A 17,526-nucleotide genomic window follows, 5' to 3' on the forward strand; every position below is an offset into this window, starting at 1 on the left:
CATCCTGAGCTGCCAATTTAACATGAAGTAGAAAAAGAAATTCTCACCAAGATTGTAACCATGCAAGATCTGATTCCAAGGCTGAGTCTGATGCTCTAGCACCCCTGCTGATCTAAGAGTCTCCTGTGGAGGCAGACAAAACAGGATCATGTCAGGGATTTCATCCAGGATCCATGTCTTCAGGAGTCCAAGGGGGACCTGCAGGTGAGAAGTGAAGGTGCACTGTGGTAGAATGCAGGCCCACAAGGCAGACATTTGTGTTTTTTTTGTTGTTTTATTTTTGAAATTCATTCCTCTTCTTATCATTTCACCATAGTTCTTAGACTCTGTAGGTTAAATAAAATCAGGCTTAAATAATACGGACAAGCTGTGGGCTTGGGGCTTATACCTATAATCCTAAGTACTCTGGAGGCTGAAATGTGAGGGTTGTGGTTTGAAGCCAGCCCAGGGAAGGAAACTCCAAACTTTTCCCCTGAGTCTTCTTCATTACCTACTTTTTCCCACTGGAAGTGAGCTGCTCAGCAACATTTCACTGCCACCTCCTCCTCTAATCTGTGGTTGAATGACTAAGGGAAACTCCCAGCATAAAAGAACTGAAGTAGAGACTCATCCATCTGACAACTTTAAATCTTCAAGAAGTAGTGAAGTCTACTGAATTTGGCCTCTGGCATTTCAGGGAAATGAGTGCTTCAATGTTTTATCTGAAGCAGACAGTATCAAGTAAATAGAGGTAAGAGTTTCCGGGCTTGTTACAATTTGGCAAGTGCTGTCTGGTGGGTTTGAATGTACTCCCCACAGAAGAAGAATGAAATCCCTACTGAGTCATGTTCTGATGGCATTCCTGGTCAACCATAAGCATGGATTGCCCCTAAATATCCCCCTTCCCCGAAGAATAAGAAAGGTAAGGGAGTCATTCTCCAATATTGGATCCTGCTCTGTAATGAATGAGGGCTCTTATTTCTGAAGAAACCACCCACCCAAACAGAAGAAAGGCACAATGAACTGCCCCTACTGTTGACTTTGTACACCTGCCCTCAATTGGCTGTGTAGATTAGAATTTCTTTCACTTTGCCTTCTGGAATCTGACAGGTGATATAGGGAAGCCCTTGATTTAAGGCTAAATAAACCGAGGTAGAAGTTGCAACATCAGAATACTACTAGCTTTACAGAGCTTTGTCTGTCAATTGTAAGAAAGCCCAACTAAGATTCGTGAGAAGTGGCATCTTCTTAGGGAACTCATAAAGAGAAGGTATTGGTTTGAGACGGGTTGTGTCAAATCAGCTGAGAGAAGAGTTCCATATCTCACCCAGAATTCAAGTAAAGACCTTGAGTTAGGACCACCCACCCAAGAATGGATGAGCTCTCATCTCCAATAGAACAAATGTCAGAATCATCAGACGTAACAATGTGCTCTGAGAAGATTCTAGATTCTTTTGAGGTGACAGCACTGTGTGAGCACATTAGAACGCTGTATTGGAGTAAAGATGTAGAACTTGAGAGGAGGAATCCAGACCGCCAAAACAGTAGGGGCCCTCACAGGGAAAACTCTCCTCTCCCACAAATGCATTGGGGTGAGTGGAAGTGACGTAGACTGGCTTCCGGTTACTGCCGCGAGGCAGCGGAAGTCACAACCTCGGAGCTAGATCCGTGGTGTGATTCCCGCTGTGACACTGGGTTGAAGAGGAAGAGTTTTGCGTTTAATTAAGGTAAAATTTGATCCCCAGTGCCCACTGCAGAGTGTTCAGAGAGTTGAACCCCTTTTACTAGCTTTGAAAATACATTTTCTGGTGTAGTGTTGTTTAAGGTGTGTCTCATTGCTTTGACCTGGTGGCCTAGGCCTGTAATTCCAGTTGTGGGGGAGGCATTGAAGCTGAGGCTGGCTCTGTATAAAAAGTAGAAAAGACTATCAGAAAAATAAAGCTAGAAAGGCCGATTACAGGTATTGCTCAAGTAGCAGAGGCATAGTTTAAACTTAGCAAAAAAAAAACAAAAAAAGGTGGAGAAAGGGGCGTGGACTAGGTGGGGTAGGGAATGGGAAGGCAGTGGTAAAGTGCAACCACCAGAGGGAGCCTTTGTGGGGGACTAAATAGAAAAAGTGAGGTCTGAGTTTGCCTTTCCAGGATGGTGGATGAAAACCACGCCCATATTCTCCATGTCATGTTCAAACCTCTGTGAAAACAAACAAAAAAGATTCATTGTAGGGAAATGGAGGAAGGGTCATAGAGAAGGCAAAGAGGAGGAGGGGAAGGCACAGATGGGGTGGTATGAAACCACCGTTTCAACTAAGATTTTTCTTTCCAGACACCAGAGAGAGCCTTTCTGTGGTCTAAAAGGAGTAATTTCGAAATCTTTGAGGTTATCTGTTCCAGTAGAGCAGGTAAGACCTCAACCCCAATTTTTTGTTCAAGTTCCAAAAAAATAAAAAATTACTTCAGAGTGATGGTAGAGAAATATCAGAAAGAGTGAGAGAAATGGTGGAAGGGCAGGGCAGGGAGGGCAGAAAACTAGAGGGGGGGAAGGATAAATGAGGAGAGAGAGGTCAAGGAGGGGGAAGTAAGAATAATGGACACAAAGAGGCAGCATTTTCTCATTTTTTATTGTAATTAATAGAAGGGTTACATTATATCACCAGATAGAAGGTGCATTACTTCACAAACATTGATACCCTTTCTCATGACATGATCCCCATTTCTCTCCCACCTCCCCCCCACGCCCCAATTTCAAATAATCAATTAAGCACATATAAAACATACCAGATAACAAGGTGAAATATTGTAACAATATGACATAACCAAGTGATAGCAAAAGAGATAAGAGATAACATAGTACATTAAGGATAACAATCACGCATTATATGGCTTTTGTTTCTTTATCCTGGAGGTCCTTTCATTTAGGGTCATACTATTTGGCCTTATGTCTCTAGATTTTGTTCTATTGTAAATCTCTGCTAGGAGAGTCCAAGGTTTCTACTGATTTTGACAAATAAGGGAGACTCTTAGGCCTATGTTACCTTGAGTCTGGCTTACTTCACTTAATATGATTTTTTTCTAAGTCTTTCCATTTCCTAAAAAATTGGGTGATGTCATTCTTTCTGACAGCAGCATAGAATTCCATTGTGTATAAATACTTGTTGATCCACTCATCAACTCAGGGGCACCTGGGTTGGTTCCATATCCTTGTTATTGTAAATAGTGCTGCAATGAACATGGTTGTGCTAGTGGATTTAGTATGTCCTTGTTTCTGGACGATTGGGTAAGGTCCAAGTAGTGGAATTGCTGGATCATAGGGGAGCTCTATGTTTACTCTTTTGAGGAACTGTCACCAACAGTGTAGTAGTGATCCCTTCTGGCCACATCCCCTCCAGCATCTGTTGTTATTAGTTTTCTTGATCCTGGCCATTCTAACTGGAGTGAGGTGGAATCTTAGAGTTGTTTTGATTTGCATTTCTTTTATGACCAGAGATGTTGAGCATTTCTTCATGTGTCTATAGGCCATTTTTGTTTCTTCTTCAGAGAAGACTGTCTTTAAGTCTTTGGCCCATCTTTTAATGGGATGGTTGTTTCTTTGGAGATTAGTTTTGGGGTGATTCAATTTTTTGAGCTGTTGATATATTTTAGATATGAGGCCTTTGTCCGTTGTATGGTTAGTGAAGATCTTCTCCCATTCTGTAGGCTTCCTAGCTAATTTACTAGCTATGTCCTTTGTCATACAGAAGCTCTGCAGTGTAATGCAGTCCCACTTATCCAGCCTTTCTCTGATTTGTTGTGTTTCTTGGTCCTTATTAATGTTTCAACCTGTGCCAAGGAGACCTAGGGTATCTCCTATTCCTTCTTGTAAAGCATTCTCTCATTCTAATTGAAGGAAAAGCAGAGACTTTGAGTTGTGTGGCAAATTGTCAGTCTCAAAATAGCAGAGAAGGTCCACACTTCAAACTGGCAATTCTGAGTTCAAACACTCCAAAAAATAAAAATCCTCACCTCTATAACTCCAGTTACTCCAGAGTCTGATATCTGATGTCTGTGATTTGAACCTGCAAGGGCAGTATTCTCTTAAGTTCTAACAGGAAAAAGTAAAGACCTTGAGGAATTTCCCTTGCAATTTGTCCAGCTCAGAATAGCTGGGGAAATCCACATCCCAACATTTTATTTCAAGTTTAAACTCCCACCAAAAATAACATGGACCACCTGGACACTGGTGGTTTATGCCTATAAATCCTAGTTACTCATGAAACTGAGTTCCTAGGATCACAGTTCAAAACCAGCCTTGGCAGGAAAATCCATGAGATTCTTATCACCAATTCACTACCAAAATAGCCAGAAGTGAAGCTTAGCTCCAAGGGTGGAGAATGAACATTGAATATCAAAACTCAGGGACAGTGCCCAGGCCTGGGTTCAAGCCCCAGGACTGGCACATAAATTCTAAGGAGAGAGAGGGTATAGGGTAACTGGAATAAAAGCATGCGTGTAGGTAGGTGAGAGTACAATGCCAGTATTTTGCTTTAGGGCCTGGGTTCAAGTCCCAGGACTGGCATATAAATTCTAAGGAGAGAGGGTATGGGGTAACTGGAATGAAAGCATGTGTGTAGGTAGGTGTAAGTACAATGCCAGTATTTTGCTTTAGGGCCTGGGTTCAAGTCCCAGGACTGGCATATGAATTCTAAGGAGAGAGGGTATGGGGTAACTGGAATGAAAGCATGTGTGTAGGTAGGTGTAAGTACAATGCCAGTATTTTGCTTTAGGACCAGCGATGGGATGGGGGAAATGGGAGGTAGGAACTGGACTTGTAAAGAGCTAAGGGATATTTCTTTGGTCTGACAGGAATAAAAGCACAGATTTTGAATGACTTACAAGTGGCAAACTGTCCAGCCCAGATCAAAGGGTGGGTTTTGTACTTGTGGGTCTCATTCTGGTTCTCTTCTTGTCTTGACTCATGAATGTTAGGAACTGTTCCCTAACAAAGATGCCAACCTCAGACCAGTGGGACTGCAGAGTGACCTGAGGAGAGTCAGGAAAGGGAGAGAGGGTTAATTAGGACAGATGTAGTAGGGTCATGGGTGGGAGTAGTGTAGGTAGCTAGAGGGCTCCAAGAATTTTGCGCTGTCCTGGCTCTGGGAAACTAGTTTGATAAAGTGCTCTGCTCTGCCAAGTGTAGCCTGCTTGGAGGAACTCAGACACCTGTCACCTGGGGGGGGGTAGTGGCTTTTATATTTAGATTAAGATTTTTGGCTGGAGAATGGGCTGCAGATTTTTCTGAAGGCAGAGGAGGATAGCAACATTGAGTTAGGAAAATAAAGTAGATTCCCATTAATCAACAAAGAATTGCCCTAACTCAAGTGGAAGAACGTGACCTCAGAAAGCATGAGGACTTGAGTTCAAATCATAGTATTGACAAAAAGAAAGAATCTGAGAGACAGGATTGTGTTACAAAACAATAGAGTTTATTGAAAATGAAAGTATACTGTTAAAGGAGAACCTAGGTTCCCGCTCTGTGAATTGTGTTAGTTTCATTCCCCTGAGATAGGTTTGAGTACATCACACTACTGGTGTGATTAGGCTAATTAGAGATTTGATTGACATGTCTAAGTTACATAACTCAGACTACACTTCATATCCACTAAAAGTTCATTCTTGGGTTTTTTTTTAATCATGTATATGTGGGGGCCGGGAGTTTGGCCTAGTGGTAGAGTGCTTGTCTAGCATGCATGCAGACCTGGGTTCAATTCCTCAATACCACATATATCGAAAAAAGCTACAAGTGGTGCTGTGGCTCAAGTGGTAGAGCTGTAGCCTTGAGAAAAGTCCAAGGACAGTGTTCAGGCACTGAGGTCAAGCCCCACAACTGGCAGAAAAGAAAAATCATGTATATGCATCACAAGCAATATTTAGGGGAAAACACCTAAAAGGATACTTGGAGGTCACAGATTAGTAAGATACTAGATTCTTTGGATACTGGTTACAACCAATTATTCCCCACTTCCCTTATTTGCAGGGTGCAGATGACCATAAGAACTGGGGTGATAACCCTCAAGGGATATTTGGGGGCATTTCTGGGTGGTCTGAGTATGATTCACTTCATACTTCTGTACCTCAGCTCTCAGCCCACATCAGTGTTCAAGAATTTCAACTTCCACCACTGGTGTCTCTGAAACAAATGCCTTAAAATTGAGTCAGTACAGCCATAATTCTCAAGCTCTGCTATGATTGAGGTCTCAGGAAACCACTTACCCCTAGCAAAGAAATTCATAAAACTCCATTGTTGCTGATAATCCGGGAGACCTTAGCAAGGTTGAGAGGAGAATTATTTCTTTGCATTGTAGTTGGGCACACTTGCAAAGAGATGAAATCTTTGTTCTGAGCCCCATATTAGTAGAGGAAGCCCCAAGCTCTTCTAGCTGTCAAGTGCAAGGACTGAGAAGACAAAGAAAATCCTACCTATCCTTCAAGCCTGAATAACTGGGAACAGATACATTATGCTTTCCTAAATAATCTCCTTGCTATTTTCAGGCAGTTGAGGGTCTTACATAGAAGGGTGGGTCTAAGGTCACAAGGAGTAGTTCAGTTTGTCCTAGAAGTGAGGATGCGAACATTACCCCAGGATAGAAAGAATCCCATGGAGCCTGTGGTTCATCAGTCTGGGTCTCTAGGTGGGTTTGATCAGATAACATGTCCCTCTACTCATTCTTTGGTGTTTTTGATGAGTGCTGTCAAATGAGGGGCAATCATCAAAAGCAGTGATGAAGGAAGTGATAACCCTTACTGTGAACCCAAATACAGACTGCCAGCTTCATAACAGTCATACTACTCTTAACCTCAGGAAGCCCCAGGCAGATTTGACAACTAACAACCTAAGGCATACCTTAGTGTTTTTCCATAGGTAACAGGCAGATTAGGAACTATTATATTATAATTTTCTAGAGCAGTAGCCTTGAGGAATCCTGCACAAGTTGTTTTCAATAGATGGACTAACAATCCCCCCCCCCCCTCTCTTTTCCAGGTCTCAGTCATCTGCTCATCTAAAGCCATAATGCCTCGGGGTCTGAAGAGTAAGAAGCGTGCTCGTGAGAAACGTCGTAGGGCCCAGGTAGAGCCTGAGCTACCGACTATGACTATGACTATGGCTATGATGGTGGCTCAGGCCAGTGAAATAGAAGGAGGAAATTCTAGATCCTCTTCCTCCTCTTATTTCTGGGATAATTCTGAGAATATGGGTGCCTCTGGGGCAACCAGCAATCCTCAGGAGCCTGTTGAAGCTCAGCCTACCATCACTGTGGTTGGAGCTGCTTCAAATACAGGATCTACTAGAGGAAGAATCAACCATAGGGCAGAAAGGCCAAGAGTCTCCCGAGCTCAGCATGCTCCTAGACCTAGAAGATTTCCATTTCATACAGTGCTTGTATTGGTGCACTTTCTCCTGTATAAATATAGAATGAAGGAGCCTGTCTCAAAGGGAGAAATGGTGAGAAATGTAATCCAGACACACAAGGTATACTTCCTCGAGATCCTGAAAAGTGCCTCTGATCAACTGGAGCTGGTATTTGGCCTTGATGTGAGAGAAATGGATCCCATCAGACACATATATATCCTAGTCAATAAATTAGAGCTAAGCTGTGATACAAACCTCAATAATGATGGTGTTCCCAAGACAGGCTTATTAATGACTATCTTAGGTGTGATCTTTATGAGAGGCAATCGTGCTTCAGAGGAGCACATTTGGAGATTCCTGAATGCAATGGGGTTACACAGAGACCTTGACCACTTTGCTTTTGGGGAGCCCCAATCGCTAATCCATGATGGTTTTGTGAAAGAAAAGTATCTGGAGTACCGGCAGGTAGACAAAAGTAATCCTCCATGTTATGAATTCCGGTGGGGCCCAAGAGCCCATGCTGAAACTTCCAAGATGAAAGTACTGAGGTTTTTAGCCAATGTCTTTCATACCAGTCCTAGAGCCTTCCCATCCTGGTATAAAGAAGCACTAAAAGATGAGGAAGAAAAAGCATGGGCTAGAGCTGAGACAAAAGCAGCTTCCAGGGCCCTTATTAAGGCCACAGTCAGTGCACGTTCCCAGATTATTTCTTCCTGCCCTCATCAAGTTTGAATCATTTATCATTTTGTGGTTAGAACATCCTTATTCTAAGTAGTCGGAGTTGAGAGTGGGTCTGGAAACAACAAATGTTTGATGGTATTTTCTTGTTCTGTTCTTCACGTAATATATTTCAAAAATAGAATATGCTTGAGCACTTACTGCTAGGAATGTAATGTAAGTGTTTTATTCTTTTGTGAAACACATTAGAAAGTATCTCTTTATAGTTAATGGTTTAGAACAAAATAGCGTGGCAGTAAACTTAAGTATTTTTTTAGTAAATGTGAAAGAACTCAGCGTTGCATTGTAGCATGAAAAAATGGAAAAAAATAAAAACATAAATTGCTGGGTTTAGTCTGTTGTTTTGTACCATTCATGTATGTGTAGATATATTTGTTCAAGAATATGGGAGAAATAATATTCCATCTTTCCTCAAGGTCTTATTTTTCTCAAACAAATGAGCATTTACATTTTGGAAGGCTTGTCAATGTTGACATCTGAAGTACTAAGAAGTGTAGGAATCATCTCTTCTCATAAAAATTTAACATCTTGGAGCAGCCATTATGAAAGGAAGATGGTGAGTGACTTAGTTCGGGTTGCTATAAAAAAATCAATATATACTAAGTGGCTTAAGCATGCATTTATTTCTCAGAAATTTGGACCATGGAAGTCAGAGATTAGGTTGCCAGATTGGGTTCTTAGTAAAGGCTCTCATCCTGCTTTATGGTCTCCTTACTGTACTCTCACTTTGGTCTCCCCATATGTTTAATAGAAATATAGGTCAAATTCCTGGAAGCCACGATATAAAAAATAAGAAGTGCTGGCAGATTCTGGCTAGAGCTTAATACTGATTTTATATACCATAGATATTTTGGTGAAGGATCTCTCTGGGGCCTCCCTCATATGGGCAGTAAACCTAATTTTTGATAGTTCCACCTTCTTGACCTGGTTACCTTTCGAAAGTCCCAACTTCAAGAACTATCACATCAGTGATTTTTAGTGGTGGTGTGCTTTGTGTTTTTCTGGTACCAGGGCTTGAATTTAGTTCATCTTTGCTTGCTTGGTTAGTGCTTTAAAAATTAAGCTATACTGCCTGGGCATGGTGGCTCACACCTGTAATCTTAGCTATTCAGGAGGCTGAGATCTGAGGATCAAGGTTCAAAGCCTGCCTGGCCACAAAAGGACCTGAGACCCTTATCTCCAGTTAACCTCTAGAAAATGGGAAGTGGGGCTTGGCTGAAGGGTAAGGTGGTAGCCTTGAGCTGAAAAGCTCAGGGACAGTGCCCAGGCAGTGTTCAAGCCCCACAACCCACACACACAAAAACATTAGCCATACCTCCAGTACTACATTTTTCTTTTTCTTTTCTTCTTTTTCTTTTTGCCAGTCCAGAGCTTGAGCTCAGGGCCTGAGCACTGTCCTTGGACTTTCTCAGGACTAGAGCTCTACCACTTGAGCCTCAGCACCACTTCCAGCTTTTTTTTATGTATGTGGTACCGAGGAATCGAACCTGGGTCTTCATGCATGCTAGGCAAGCACTTTAACCACTAGGCCAAACTCCTGGCCCCTCTTTTTTTTTTTTTTTGGTCAGTCCTGGTGCTTGAAGTCAGGGCCTTACCACTGTCCCTGAGCTCTACCACTTTGTGCCACAGTGCAACTTCCAGATTTCTGGTGGTTAGTTAGAGATGAGTCACATGCATTTTCCTACCCGGTTTGGCTTCAAATCACAACTCTCAGATCTCAAACTCTTGAATAGTTAGGATTACAGCCAACTGTCATCAGCACCCTGCTTCCAGCACTGTTTTTCGCTTGTTCTGGAGATAGAGTCTCTTGGACTATTCTGCCTACTGTGGCTTTTAAACTGTAGTCCTCCATATCTCAGCCTCCTGAGTAGCTGGGATTACAGATGTAAGCTGCAACCACTGAGGGATTTAGTTTTTGTGTTGGTCTTAGGGCTTGAACTCAGGGCCTGTGTGCTGTTCCTAAGAATTTTTGCACAAGGCTAGCACTCTACCACTTGATTGTCAGTTCCATTTCTAGCTTAATGTACATATATAAATGAATGTATATATACATATATATATATGTGTATATATATATATAGTAAATCTGATGAATAGGTGCTTACAGTTACATAAGTAATGAGTACATTTGTTTATAAACAGCTACCCCCTCCCTCATTTTCTCCTGCTTATCATTCCCCCCTCCCCAACCCCAGACTGAAAAGTTCATTTCTGACAGTGTCTAGTGAGTATCATTGTTGCATTAATTCATCCTTTGTCTTGCCATTTCTGGGATTCCCTCCCCCTTCCATGAGCCAGAAAAACTCTCTCTCTCTCTCTCTCTCTATATATATATATATATATAGATATCTATATATATATAGATATCTATATATATATATATATATATGACAAAGGGTATAGAAAACTAAAACAGAAAGAAAACAAAATAGAAAAAAAACTGCATACAGGACATAATGAGAAACTCTTATGTCCAATTCTTGAGGTTCATTTTCATATGCGTCATTAGATATGATCCCATGCATGTAGTGATTGGGCTATTGTTATCCCTTGCTAAGAATATCATATAAATATTCTAGTTATTACAACTGAGAGATTTTTTTAGTTATTAGTAAAAGGTAGTCTCACAGACTTTCCTATCTAACTGACTTTGAACACCAATTCTCAAATCTTAGCTTCCTAAGTAGCTACAATTACAGTTATGAACCAACAGTGCAATAAAACGGACTTATATTTTAACATATGAATTTTTGAGGGAGAGGAACAGAAAACAATTGTTACATAGTATTGTGATAACTCCTAACTAAAAAGACAAATCAAGAAGTATGAATTGGAAATTTCAAATGTAGGCAAACAAATGTAAGTGCATTGTGTGACAAGAGGTTTGGGAATGGGAAACAAAAATACTCCAATGTGTGTCTGTGTACATACATGTACACATATAGTTGCACACACATGTGTACATGTATTCATATGCATATATACATATCGTTGGTAATGGGGTTATGAACTTGGGGACACATGCTTGCTTATCTTGCTTGCTAGGCTGGCATTCTACCACTTGACATTTGAGCCACAATTCCAGCTCAAGTGCCTTTCCAGGTTACTTTCAAAGTATGTATACACTAGAGATAAATCTGCACTGAGACATGCAGGAAAAATATCCCATAGTTTTGGCAAAGTGCAGGTGCATGAGAAGATGTTTTGTGTATATAATCACAAAAGAAGAAATAATGGTGAGAAATAACGGTGCTACTCAGATGGAGTGCTTAGAATCCACTGTGCTATCACTTTGAGGTAGTTTGGAAGAAACATAGTCTATCCATTAAATAGTTTAACCTGTATGCCATTTTACAAGCTTAGCTAAAATTAAGTCTTAGGGGAGTAGAAAATAATTGTGAGTAACAGGTGGTGTGGATGACAGGGCAAATAGAAGGGAGAGATTGAAGAAGACAATGACAGACTATCTAGGAGTTTTAAATTGCATCACACTTTGAGTATAAGACTTCCCCAAACAGATAATAAATAATATATTTTGAAAATTTTGTGTAATAACGTAGTTCTGGCTGCTAAGCCATATTTTGACTGATTTTGAGAGCTGTTATGTGTATCATATACATTTCTTGTATATGATACAAAATAACAAAAACCAATTTTGGTGATTAGTAGATTTGGAGGGCAAAACTACAATAATAAATGAAATTTATCAAAGTTCAATATGTGTCAGGCACCATATCAGGTTCCTTTCATAAATTAAATGCATTCTAACATTCATATTTCACAAGGAATAACAAAAGCTTATGGCACAATTGATAATCATAACTACTTAAAGAAAAGAATTACAGAAGCTCCTAGTCTTTGCAGTATTCCCAGATCTAGCTAATTCCCAGTGACGGTGCTGAGATTAGACTTTTGGTCAGAATTTATCTAGTGTCCACATTTTCCCCATCACTTATTGCCTAGGCCAACCTTGGATTTATTAATTCATTTTTCTAACTGTTTAACAATGCCTTCCAGGAAATTAAAGAAAGGAACCTGGAGCACACCCCTCAAAAAAAAAGGAGACAAAACGAAAAACTAATTTCAGGTATAGTAAAAGAGAAAATGAGTTAGGCTCCCATGGATTATGACCATAATCCTAGTTGCTCAGAAGCCTGATAGCTAAGGATCACTGTTCCAGCCTGGGCAGATAAATCCAAGACTCTTAAATTCAATTGGCCAGAAAAATCCCATACTGGATATATGGCTCAAGTTATAGTGCCAGCTATAAGCCAGAAAGCTTCTTCAGAGTGAAAGTTAGTTCCCTAAGTTTGACCCCTCATAGAACCCCCAATGAGATAAAAAAAAGAAAGAAAAGAAAAAGGAGCCCATCTCAGACTCAATACCATTGAGTAAAGAAAACTGATACTCCAGCTTTGAAGACACAGTTGTCTCCAATTTACTAGCAAAAACATGCTCAACTGTCTAGGCCAGGCCACAGTCCCCCTAATTCTGGCATTGCAGGCATATACCAAAAAGCCTGGCTTCTAGGTTTAAAATATGTTTAACAATTGTACACATAAATGAAAATGCTAAATTATAACCCTCTTGCACAACTACTTGAAATAAAAGTAAAACAGATGAATGTAAAAATATTTTAAATTAAAATAAAATAAGCTTAATAGAAGGGGGAATGCTAGACTAGACATATGCCTTCAGTGGTACAACAGTAGCCATGAGTGAAAATTCCAAGTGAGAATGAAAGGCCCTGAGGTCATCCCTAGTACCATAAATAAGTAAATAAATAAGGATACATTAGAAAAGTGGTATACTTTGTATTTGAAAACACCTATATCATGGAAGGCACTGGGAAAAAATGAATAGAAAGGGTTTAAAGTTGTCAGTTCTTTTTTCAATATTGATGAATGAACTCAGAGCCTCAAGCTTGCATGTCAGGTGCTATAATACTTGGATTTACTCTTCTAGAGCAATTATTCACTGATTATTTTCAAGGTAGGATGTCCTATGTCCAGGCCAATCTGGGCATTGCTTTTCCCAATCTTCCTATTTATGCTTCCCCCCATCACTGAAGATGACAAGCCCTCACCACTGGGTGAGTTCTGCCGTGTGTTTTCCTCATAACTGAGATAACAGGCATGCATGGCTGTGTCCAGTCATTTGTCAACTAACCTGAAAAGGAGATCCCAGCTGTATTACAGGCTGGAGATATTTTGCCTGGCAGAAAATGGCTTTTGCTACACAAATTATAGGAGATATATTTATCGCATACTATGTCTGAAAGTGCTGATCCACACACTATCCACTATGAACCAGAAATAAATTTTGGTTAAACTGTCAGATTTCAGACTGCTTCCACTTACTAGCAGTTTATGTAATACACAGCTATTCTTTCTCTGATGTCATTTGTGACCTTTTTAGTTACGCAAGTCATAGCATATATTATTACTGCAGAAACTTCTGGCAATATGGATATATCTCATTTGTCTTCCTTTAATTCTCAAAACTCTTCTCTCATCATAAGTAACAATTTAAAATATTATATATAAATATTTTCCCACAATTTATTAGCATCAGAACATTTCAGTTTGACATGTCTAGGTATGTATACAATAAAAATTGATTAACTGTACTCCATCACTATCCATCATCCTCCCGCTATAGTATTTTAAAATATAGTATGAGATTTTTCTTATAAAGGTGTAATAGAAAAAAATCTGAATTTTAACCTGCTTTGGTAAGAATGGACATATGATTCTGATACTTGCCCTTATCACTTAATGAAAATGAATACAGAATCTTTTGTCAGAACACATAGATACAACTCACTTTTTAAAAGTATTCCATAAAATCCTACAGTGTGAGCCAGGTGCAGTGGCTCATGCTTGTAATCTAGCTACTCAGGAGGCTGAGATCTGAGGATCAAGGTTCAAAGCCAGCCTAGGCAATACAAAGCTGTGAGACTCTGATCTCCAATTAATCACTAGAAAATGGGAAGTGGGGCTGTGGCTCAAGGGTAGGGGGTAGCCTTGAGGAGAAGAGCTCAATGACAGCACCCAGGCCAGAGTTTAAGCCCCATGACACCCCCCAAAAAATCCTACAGTGTGTACATGCGACAACTGATAGACACATACTTTTTCCATTTTTTGGTATGTCTAGGAAAATCGATATCTACTTCACTCAATGTGATTTCATGGGCAAATGTGAGTATTTTCTTATAGAAAAAAAAGTAAGTGATGAAAATTGAGTAGCAAGTGGCAAGAGTGGTGCTTATAACTAACAATTTATGTACTTGCATACTGATATATGTAAATAACCTAAGCTCCCAAGAATTTTGATTCATTTTAAATATCTTCAATTTTATTGTGGGCAAAAATATTTTCTCACTATTATTTAATTAAGCATATCCATGCTTTCAAATGGTGGCAACAAAAATGTAATTCAGTATCATTTTTAAACTTCTTAATTCCAAATTAGTAGTGCATATTATATAGCTTCAGCTAAACAAAATAGAATTTGTGCAGTGATGTCTGAAATACCAGGATATCTCTGGAGAATGCTTTAAATTCTGATATATCACTAAGACTTTTGCTTTTCCTTTGAGAGACGAGACTGGTTATAATGAATCAGAACTAGTAAATACTCTAAGAAAGTCACCTCAGTTAGTGAGGGACACCAGAAGACCAAAAGAAGAGGAATATTTAGAATCCATAAGAGAGATTGAAAGCCAATCCTAATGGAGAGGGTACAGGAAAGATAGGATGTATGGCTTTTTATTTGGAGATCAGCATATAGCAAAAAAAAGGGGGTAGGGGTACCACAAACTGGGCATCACCTCTGTAATCCTAGCAAGACAGGAGGCTGAGATCTAAGGATTGTAGTTCAAAGTCAGTCCAAGCAATAAAGTTTCCAAAACTCGTATCTCCAATTACATTAGCAAAAAGCCAGAAGTGGAGCTGTGAATCAACTGTAGAGCACTAGTCTTGAGCAAACAAAAGGCTCAGAGACAATGCCCAGGAGTTCAAGCCTCTGGACTAGCAAAAATAGAAGCCAGAGAGATATGGATTGAATAATCCTGGAAATGTACACACGTAACTTAAAGAACTTGGAATAATTACCAGTTTTGAAGTTAGGAAATTATTTTAGTGGGAAGATCTATCATATCAAATGACTACAGACATATCTGATAAACCATTCAGTCTAAGAATCCTCTGCTCAGGCAGAGTATAGCTTGCTCTCCTGAGTGTATGTGCATGTGTGTTTCCACTTCTTATTGGACTGGAATTCTACCATTTGAGCCATGTCTCCAGACCTTTTTACCTTTGGTTACTTCCAAAGTAGGGTCTCATTTCTTGCTGCCTCATTACAGTGCTCCTACATGTGCTTCCTTGTGTCACTGGGAATGAGAAGTACAGTCATTATGTCTTACTGGTAGCTAGGATAATAGGCATTTGCCACCGTATCCAGGTACCTGTTGAAAAAGAGTTTTAATAATTTCTATGCCCAAATGGTCCTAACAAACGTTGATTGCCCAATCTCTGCCTCCCAAGAAGTTAGGTGGTTTAAAAAATTATTTCCCTTCAAGCCAGGATCCAGTGGCTCATACCTACAATCCTAGCTACTCAGGAGGCTGAGATCTTCCAGCCTGGGCAGGAAAGTCCATAAGATTCTTATCTCCAATTATCTACTAGAAAACTGGAAGTGATGTTGTGGCTCAAAGTGGTAGGACCCTAGGCCCTGAGTTCAAGCCCTACAACCAACAAAACTATTTTATCCCTTCATTACTTTGGTGACCTGTATATAGCCTTGTCATTGTACTGAAATGTAAGCTGCTTCCACACTTCCTGGGGAAAGGCAATTTTTCTGTACACAGAGCCCTTACATCACTGAGGCTGGTACTGTATGTAGGGAAGATGGTGAGTGATGAGAGTAGAAAGAGGTCAAAGTGTACAAACTGGTGATAGGAAATAGACTGCAGTTGTAATCAATGAAACACTGAAAAGAAAATTCCCTGAGACTAAATACTTCACTGTAAGCATTTGTCCATATATATTAAAAACAAGGCCTAGATGTTATTCACATACTGCTTCTTCTGTTTGGGGTTTACATTTTTATCAGATACTATTTGACACAAAGAGTTGAACCCAGATATAAGCATATTTTTTCCAGGACAGATGGTGAATTATTGTTGATGGTGAAGTAGTTTACTTTCAAATTGACTAGGATTGATCATGATAAGTTGGATGCAAAGCTCTAAATTATTATGATAATACTGACTTAATGTTTTTAAATTTTAAATCTGTACCAGGCATTCCTAACATTTTCAATGTATCTGTAAAATTTTATTACCTTTTCTTTTTTATCAGTCGTGGGGCTTGAACTCTGGGCCTGGGCAGTGCCCCTGTGAGCTCTTCAGCTCAATACTATTGCCCTATCCCTGGGCCTGAGCATTGTTTCTGAGCTCTTCAGCTCAAGCCTACCACCCTACCCTTTGAGCAACAGTGCCACTTCCAGTTTCTTCTAGTGGTTAGAGATAAGAGTCTCACAGGCTTTTGTGCCTGGGCCGGCTTTGAACCAAGATCCTCAGATCTCAGCCTTCTGAGTAGCTAGGATTACAGACATGAGCCACCATGTCTGAAATTTTATTACCTTTTACTGAGCAGTAAGAGCATTGGCCCAGTGTCAGCCACAGACTTGTAGCAAAGAAAATCCCAGCCTCTAACACAAATAAAGCGGAAGCTGGGTATGGTGGCATATGCCTGTAATCTCAGAACTTGAGAGATTGAGACAGGAGGATCACAAATGCAAAACCAGCCTGAGCTACTGAGACCTTGTGTCAAGATAAACTAAGGGTTAGGAACCTGAGGAAGAACTAGAGAACTTACATACATCAAAACAGAATGTTCTACTTAGAGTCTAACCTCCTGTGTTAGCTCCGGTAATTCTAGGCATAGTTGCAAGGTGGAGATTTCCCTTCATTTTGTGTTCATACAGTTGGCTGGGGAAGTGGAAATACTGAGAGAGAAATTAATTTCAACTTAGTGTAAATCTCCTAGTGTCTATTCTACAGAAGGTGTCTAATGCTGGTGCAGGAGTCAAGTTTAGAAAGCTAAGAAGGCAGCCATGGGAGGGCCTAAGTAGGAGTCACAGAAATGACCTTCCTTATACACTTACTCTGTCAACTCACGAAAGCAAGGGTTTTGTCTGTGTGGGTGTGTGGTAGCAAGGAATTGAACCCAGGGCTTCATGAATACTAGACAAGCACTCTACAACTAGGCCAAACTCCCAGCTCAGAGCAAGGTTTTAATACGAGTGTGGAACTTCAAGTCAGTAGATGTTTGGCTTTGCTGCAACAATGATATAAGGTTGGTATCATGGGTGAAGTATGAGAACATGTGACAAATTGGAGGGATTTGACTCTGAGTACTT

At 40.1% G+C, this 17,526-nt stretch overlaps 1 protein-coding gene across 1 annotated transcript; it reads left to right on the plus strand.

Annotated features, from left to right (window-relative positions):
- Positions 1-1,624: 1,624 nt before the first annotated feature.
- On the plus strand, positions 1,625-8,421 carry LOC150040502 (melanoma-associated antigen B10-like). Its single transcript, XM_090326041.1, has 3 exons — positions 1,625-1,706; positions 2,302-2,377; positions 6,994-8,421. Exon 3 carries the CDS (start codon positions 7,024-7,026, stop codon positions 8,092-8,094), a length of 1,071 nt encoding a protein of 356 aa, XP_090182167.1. The 5' UTR covers positions 1,625-1,706; positions 2,302-2,377; positions 6,994-7,023; the 3' UTR covers positions 8,095-8,421.
- Positions 8,422-17,526: the final 9,105 nt, after the last annotated feature.

The sequence above is a fragment of the Megascapheus bottae genome, chromosome X, assembly GCF_031878675.1.
Source record: "Megascapheus bottae isolate mThoBot1 chromosome X, mThoBot2.hap1, whole genome shotgun sequence".
NCBI lineage: Eukaryota > Metazoa > Chordata > Mammalia > Rodentia > Geomyidae > Megascapheus > Megascapheus bottae.

Bases quoted from the DNA above. Each gene is read 5' to 3' on its own strand.
- LOC150040502 (XM_090326041.1), top strand. From the start codon at position 7,024: ATGCCTCGGGGTCTGAAGAGTAAGAAGCGTGCTCGTGAGAAACGTCGT.